Source organism: Vigna umbellata, chromosome 1, assembly GCF_029865625.1.
Source record: "Vigna umbellata cultivar VRB3 chromosome 1, Vumbellata_1.0, whole genome shotgun sequence".
NCBI classification, from domain to species: Eukaryota; Viridiplantae; Streptophyta; class Magnoliopsida; order Fabales; family Fabaceae; genus Vigna; species Vigna umbellata.
In genome coordinates, this window is record NC_142165.1 from 54683836 (window position 1) to 54692089 (window position 8254).

Sequence of the window (8254 nt, forward strand, 5' to 3'; positions counted from 1 at the left end):
AATCCCGCTTGGCGGAGAGGTAAACTCCTCTCGTTGAAGTTAAAGATTGAGCTGTAAATCCCGCTCGGCCGAGAGATAAATGCTTCTCGCTGAAGTTGAAGATCGAGCAGTAAATCCCGCTCGGCCGAGAGGTAAATGCCTCTCACTGAAGTTGAAGACTGAGTGGTGAATCACGCTCGGTGGAGAGGTAAACTCCTCTCGTTGAAGTCTAAGACCGAGCGGTAAATCCCGCTCGGCCGAGAGGTAAACCCCTCGAGTTAACCAGGAAGCCCTGGTAACAAGGACTAAATCTCAAGTATGCAGTCAGTCGGGTGTATAATACGGATGACAAGATTCAATACCTGAAATCGTTTGGTCCAAATAAGATATAACGACTTGAAGCACATGGAGAGCAAGCTCCTCAATACAACGAGAACAACCTCCTTCAAACCCATAAGTCCTATAGTTAACCATTCGACTAAAGCTGAACGGTTAACTCTGACTTGGGGAGCTTATGTTACTATGGGCTTACAGACTACCGATCGGTCTTAGGCTACCGCTCGATCTCGACCAGCTTCTCAGCCGGATGATCTCGACAAGTGTTGAGCAAATTTAATGCACAAATAAATGTGGCAACGACTACCGTTAGGCAGTTAAGGTTTGTATTAATGACCATTAAGAGATAAATTAACTGGTCAGATTCTTTTAAACTCTATAAGTAAGGGTTTAGGTTTGAGGTAAAAACAGATTCACTTAAATATGTTTTCAACTTCTATAATAAGTGAATAATTTGTTCATTTCTTGTCATTTTTTCAAAAGTCAATTAAAAAATAAGTAAATATTACAAAAACTAAACACAAAAATGAATACATTAGTGAGATTAAAACAAAAGCAAGAACCAAAATGTAAAATGAAATTGTATAAAAACCAGTTAAACCAAAAGACCTTTTAACAGTTATTATCTTAGAATAATCAAGTTGCTTAAAGTAACTAAAATGATGCAATACCATGAAGCGTACAACCAAAAATAAATCTTAAAAATTCATGAAACTTGCTTGGATGAAATTGCCAGAAGATTCTTTCCTTTTTTATTATTTATTTAGCATTGTTTGGCTTTTTCTCAATTTTTATTTGCTCATTTCATGTGGACAAACGTAATGAGGTATGCATCTTTTGTGTAAGTAAGAATTTGTTGAATGCTCATCTTCTGTCTCGCATCTAATTATAAGTTTGGCTGAGTTACCACAAAATAAGACAAAATCAAAGTTGAATACCGCAGAAGGTAAAAAAAAACCGAACTATTCACATTATATATAAATCAAATCTGGTCCCAAAGGGATGTACAGGAACTCATGTATGAAAACTGTAAGTCTACAATCATATAATTCACAGTGCTTCCAGAAATAGTTTGTCTATAAAACATAAACTATTCCTAGAAGTCCAATGTTAGTTGAACCAGCAGTGTATATGCGTTTCCATTGGGAACAAACCTGCTGATTGCGCAAAGAAACAGCTCTAGATCACAACCAATATGTTCTCATGTTGGAATCATCAATATCAACCTGTATGTATCATGAACTTTAGTAAAGTAAATATAGATAAAGGGTAGTGGAAGGATCGGATGGCACAGCTCCTATATATTTCAGGAATAGTGACAAATCAATCAGTTGTGACATATATAAATACCTGTTCATCAAAACCAGCGGGAATCTCAAACTCGGTCCCTGAAGCATCAGCAAGATCCTCAAGAGTATCCTGTAAATCTCAAAAGTATATCATATCAATTGTCGAAGGAATTCCTATCACCTCAACCCTTTTCACTTAACCATCTCAAGGATACCTCTTGGTTGATTGAGGAAAGAAAAAGGAATACCTGCTCATGCAGACTAAGAGCATGATTCTCCACTTGGATGGACAAGTTGTCAGTAACTGATTCAGCAGTTCCGATAAGAAACTGCAAACCCACAAAATTAAATTGAAGGACAATATTCAAAAGTTGAAAAGCTTTTAAGGTATATTCTTAATATACACCCTGAGTTCCAAAATCAAAATGCCATACAAGCTACTATGAACAAACCAAAGGACTATGACAACAAGTATCATTATCCACACCAGACCTAAAACACAATTTTAGTAGGGAGTCAACTAACAGTTAATTAAATTGTCAATTTTTGCATAATCTATTCAATGAAAGTAAACTGCATAATCTGATATAAGCAAATAGAATTTCTTCATCATATATTGAGCAAAATTAAGTTCCATTAAATTGCATCGAAAAATGTAAATAAATTAACTAATTCGAACAGAAATAGATAAAACCTGCTCATTTGTCTTCTCAGGTGACCGTCTGGAATCCATTTGCACAGGCTTTGTTTCCTCAGGGCTTCCCTGATAAATTAAAAAATAAAAATTACAAATCCATAGCCAAGGAAACAGTGTCAGCATGAGGATCAGTGTTCCATCATGCAAACAGTACTCAAAAGTCAACTCATTGATAATAATCAGCATCAGCAAGCACAACTTTGAAAAAAAAGTGAATGGACCCTCAGAAAACAATAAACTGATATTAAAAAACGAAGAGTTTTCATGCAGTTTTATAACCCTTGTCAAAGTTTGGTAAACAAGGAAGGAGACTACCATTGCCGCAAGAACAAAAAGGTTAAAGAAACAGTTATACATGAACAAAATAAAGTTTTTATTAATTTGCTAAGAAAATTCTAACATTAGTACCTCTTTGTCTTGCTTGGCACAAGAATGTTCTGCTTCTGCTTTTGAAGGCTTTATATCAGCTGAAGTATCCTTAAAATAAAGAGAATATTGTTAGACTTGAAATTTCAAACATCTTTTGAGCAAAGATCATATCAGAAATTAAAAATTGGAGACCACTGGGAGCAAAATTACAGAATAAAGTATTTCTTCAGATTTCGAGCAAGTAGACCTAACAAAAAAGGTTAAGGAATAGACACAAGCTATATCTTCATAGTATTTATTGTTGAAAAATGTTGACTGCTATGCCAAAATTTTCATATTGTCATCTCCTAACACCTTATCTAGTCATATTTCATCAACAATAATTTCTGAAAACAGTTTAATCATAATAAGAATGCTTATATCTTTTACATATTATACAACAGACCAACTAATAACAAATATTTACTTTTGTTATCATGTAATTATGTGTGAAGAGAGTCTCTCCTCTAAACTGTGTCCTAGCCATAAGTAACAGAGCAAGTTTGTCAAACCCCTTCACATCCTTAGTTAATACATATTTCCATTTGGATCGTCTCATGTGTGGCCATCTTATGACCAAGCCATTTTATGAGACAAAAGGCAATGCCTGTTGTAGTGGTCCCAAAATCATTTTCAGCACAGGACAGTTTGTATACCTTTCTTATCATATAACAGGGTCATGTAAGTGCCCAAGAGGATCCAGATCCATCCTGCTTTTCACACAAACAGATCTAGATGTTTTTAAAAGTGTGATGTAGACAATGCCTTAGATGAATTTGTCTATCCGTTTTGACATAAAGCATGAAGATACATATTTAAATCTTGGTTAATTACAATAGGAGAAGGTATGACAATGGAAGAAAAGAAATTGTTGCATGAGAATAAAAAAATTAAAAATACCAGGTCATTTTGTTCAAAAGCAATCCTTCCTGCTTTGGTGAGATCTCTCAGAGTTCCCTTCAAATCAATAAGGCATGAAAATTAAGATCAGTATTTGGGTAGATGGAAACGTGAACTTGTTCAGTTGATACTTGGTAATAAACTATCTTCTCATGGCCACAACAATCCAGACATGCAAAATAACCATCTTTCACAAAATTCTAGGACTATGATTAACAATGAGTTGATAACTGCAATAGATAAGATGCTGACTAGACAGAAAATTGTTATTCTTGCTGAAACAGAAAGACAGAACATCCTATGAATAAATAATCTTCAGGATGACACAAAATCCTTGTTTTCAAATTATAAGTCAAACAGTTATCACTTGTCGGAGATGCCAAAAGGTCACATTCAGAATGACTCAAGTCACTAAAGATGAAAGTCTAGGCAATAAGAGCAGACAAAAGGTTAAAAAGAAATCTTAAAAAAATATAGGTTTACTAAAATTTGATGACATTCTAGTCAACAAAAGCTACAGTGTTTAAGGCACGGCCATCAGTTAGTCTAAAATAAAGTTACAAAAGGGAGACCAACATGTCATATCTGATTCTGGAAAGCAACACTTGCAACAATCAATAACAAGAAACTAAGTCCCACGCTAAGCTAAAAGAGATATTAATTACTTTATTGGCCCACATAAGCCCACAGGCATTGCATAGAGATCTTGGACCTGCAGGTCCTCGACGCATAGCTGGAGTAGACTTCTCACTAATTCCACAATGCTGGCATCTACGTTCACTTAACAATGACAGATGCAACACAAAAATAATCATATTAGAACCAATCCATAAAAGATGAAGAATAAAAGTTATTGCATCCATCCGACTCAAACAAAAGGAATAACTTTGAAACTCACGTAGATTCTGGCCCAGGAATAGCATTGCTTGAATCCCAGTTTTCAGCATGAGATTTGTAGTCTTCCTTCAGTGATGCAAATTGTCCATTCTTACGATGCATCCTATTAAATAACCAAGTATTGTCAATCCCAAGAAAACCAGCTTATACCATCTAGAGGAAAAACAAAGCATAAACGTATTAGGGTCAAAACTAAAATTCCCATTCTTATTCTGAAAGCTAATGCTTTTACAAGATAGAAACACAATACTAAAATACCAATCACCAATGCAGACTTCAAACACCATAAATGCTTCCATAAGAAACAGGGGTACAGGCATGAGGGGGATGTTACTTGTTAAGCACAGATGTGAGCCAAGTATTCACTCAATACCAAGTCAGCTCACAATTTTTGTTTAACCAAAAATAGTCTTAACAAATAGAGTAACTACAAGTAAACTTATACTTTCTTCAACTTCTAAGGTTGTCAGAAGCTAATTTTATAAATTGAATTATTAATAGGATTTTATGAATAGAGTGAAGCCTTGCATACTCACATTATTGGCTTTGAAACTTCACTTGAAATTTTTAATTCATCTTCTTAATAAAAGGGATTCAAAATTAGTAGCCAACAATAATGTTAAGATCAAAGGAAAGATAAAAATGACCCTGAGGGGCTCATTGACATCAAAATGAACTAAATTATATGACATAAAAATCACCAGGGAGAGATAAGTGTATCTTCTAAAATAAAAAATGATAATTCAATTTAAGCACTTTTCATGGTAGAGGAGAGTAATTCACAGCAATAATAAGCATTTCTTTCTCAACACTTTATAAATGTCTGTACAGAAATTCATAATATAAAATGAAAAACTATGATACAGGAGTGTAAATAATTTTGGGAAAAAACAAAATATGTTCAGAGCTTCTACTTTCCAACTACCCTATCCCTACCTCTGGGCAACCTCTTTACGACATGTGTATCGTATTTTCTTCTCAAAACATCTCTCTTTTCGTTTTTCACGAAACCTAACTAGTGAGGCAATTCTTCGGGAAAGCTTTGAACATCGGGAAGGATCATTTATTTCCTGACATAATAACAAGATTTAAAACACTTATTAGGAACACTAAGAGAAAAATGTTTCAAAAGGAAAAGCAATTTCTGAAGATATACCCTAATATCCTGACTGTTCTGCTGCAACAAAAAGTCCGGGGTGGGGACAGTATTTGGTGTTTCCTGCCCTCCCAGAAGTAATAATACAGCCTGCACCTATATTTCATTTCATACAAATAAAGGCATTATCAATCTTCAAAAATTGTCCAACCATTTTATAGAAGTGGTGTAAATATGCCACAATAGAGCACAATTAATTGGGAGCCACATCCAATCCAATTGAATAATTTATCAGGGAACAAGTAATCACTCATGACCATCTAAAAAATTTGAAATCCACATTAAAGTTGGAGCATAGGGGTCATTCAAATATAAGAAAATCATCAGGTTTTGTAATCATGCAACTAAAACCAATCACAGTGCCAATAGAATACTGAGAGGAGAAGCCAGGCATCAAGGGGAGCAACACTTTAATGAGCACAAATGAACAAAGGGTGAACGAGAAAATTAAAAATACAGCTAGAAAAGACAACTTGTCAAACAATCCACATGACACAATCAGACACACAATCTGCATGACAACAATCAGGCACAGCTCAAGACTCAAGACTCAAATAACCTCTTCGTGGTTGAATAATTATGCGTGGGAGGAAAATACGAGTAAATAACTTTCTGCTATAAAGAGAGAAGACAGGAATGTCTTTGTTAAACCCCTGTAATTTCTTCTGTGCATGACAATAGAATCTGAAGATAATCAATAATACAATTGCCGAGTTTCATTATAAGACAACTTGTTCTTTTCCTTTCAGTCTTTCTATAACATTACAAACACAGAACCTAGAAAAACACGAAAACTACAACCTACTAGCCCAGAAAAACATTGAGAAATCCCTCCACCACTCTATGCAAAAAACTTTAATCCATTTCAAGAAAACAATGATTGGGTGTAACCTACACTTCTGCAATAACTTCCCAATTTTTTTCTTTTAATTCGACATAAAAATATCATCACGGGTGACCAACACATGAATTAAGAAATCCACATCAAACAGTTTTTTTCCATTTTAGTTTTTTTCCTGAAGGATCAGTTAAACCAAATTCAAACACTTCAATCTCCACATAGTGCCAAGTTTCCACACCAATCGATCCAAGGTATTAAATAAAAAAGTTGAGAGTGAATAAAATGAACCTTTTGTGGGGTAACAGCAGGAAAAACATAAACTTCGCCCTCAAAGGAAATGGTGAGTTCACTGGTTCGGGTGTGCACAGCAGTTGAAGCATGGCCCAATGGAGTGGCTGCTTCTTCCCCACCATCAGAACCATTGGAGTAATGGAAAGCATCCACCATAGCAAGCGCAGTCCCTGGCGGCGGAGGCTGTTCTTCCCCGTTTTGGCTGCGATTATTCACAGTATCCATTCCTGTAGCATCCCTCTTAAAAAATTTTGGAAGTGTGTTAGAAGTTTGCTAATGAACCCTAGAAGGAAGCAGAAGAAGAGTGGGATTGTGAAAGAATAGAGAGACAAAAAGAAGGATTGAAGGAATAGAGAAAGAGTGGGGAAAAGAATAGAAATGCAAAATATTTGATTAAGTTGTGTTTCCCAGACCAAACAGCGCAGCCAGAGAAACAATACTCAAGAGCAGAATAAAAAACATATTAATCAAAATTTCATCATCCATATTCAAATTTTGTGTATTTTTTTTTTTTTGACAATTATATGTTTCTATGGTTGGTGGGACATAACATGTTTAAATCCATCCCTGTACTAATTAAATTTTAAGCAAGATGATACATCAAAAATATGTATTTTTAATTGTTCTGAATTTAATTTTTTAAATAAAATTCTAAATTCATTTATTTTATATCATTTCTTTTCATATTTCTATTCATTGATTTTACTTGTGAGCAAATTAATTTAAACAATTACTAAACTATGTAAATTAAATTAAAAAAAAAAGTTGAAACTGAAAAACTAAAATGCATACAAATTAGAGATAAATTTCTTACAAAACAAAATTAAGTATTGGAACAGAATTAGGAAATAATAGTTTTAAATATTTTTAAAGAAATATTAAAAATAATTCATTTTTACAATTTATTATAATCAGATTTTTTTTAAAGCTTTTGTACCTGCTAATAACAGGAGAAATTCTTCAATTTCATTTCTTAAAAGAGTGGGTCACTCAAATCACACTAATTATTTAAATTAATTAAATAATAAGTTCACTTAATTCTATTTTAGAGAATCATTGACATTTATTATGAAATGTGTCCTACTACAAGTATGTCAATCATCTCTCTCTCCTCCTTATTAAAATATATTTAATCTTTATTTTAACCAAAAAGTTAACGTAGATCTTTCTTAATCAAAGATATATACTTCAGAAACAAAAATTACTTTTATAGAAGATCTTATTTATTTCAAAATTATACATTTTAATTAGATATAGTTACATTTTAATTATTTTCAAATTTAATTATACATAAATAGTTTTTCAATACTTGGTAAAAAAATCCTAAACTATATTTTAATAATTTTTAGTTGAAAGACTCCTATTAAAAACATTTTACTACATACTAATAACTAACCAACATATTGAATACTCATTCCATGACAAAAATAATAACCGAAGATTGGAATAGATTAATTTTA

The 8254-nt window shown here is 33.3% G+C and overlaps 1 protein-coding gene across 1 annotated transcript; it reads right to left on the reverse strand.

Annotated features, from left to right (window-relative positions):
- Window positions 1-1262: 1262 nt before the first annotated feature.
- LOC124823189 (GATA transcription factor 19-like) lies at window positions 1263-7231 on the reverse strand. Its single transcript, XM_047295359.2, has 11 exons — window positions 6792-7231; window positions 5663-5758; window positions 5443-5576; window positions 4508-4609; window positions 4275-4389; window positions 3610-3666; window positions 2710-2778; window positions 2299-2367; window positions 1853-1933; window positions 1666-1734; window positions 1263-1541 (listed from the first exon to the last, which is right to left on the reverse strand). Exons 1-11 carry the CDS (start codon window positions 7017-7019, stop codon window positions 1500-1502), a joined length of 1062 nt encoding a protein of 353 aa, XP_047151315.1. The 5' UTR covers window positions 7020-7231; the 3' UTR covers window positions 1263-1499.
- Window positions 7232-8254: the final 1023 nt, after the last annotated feature.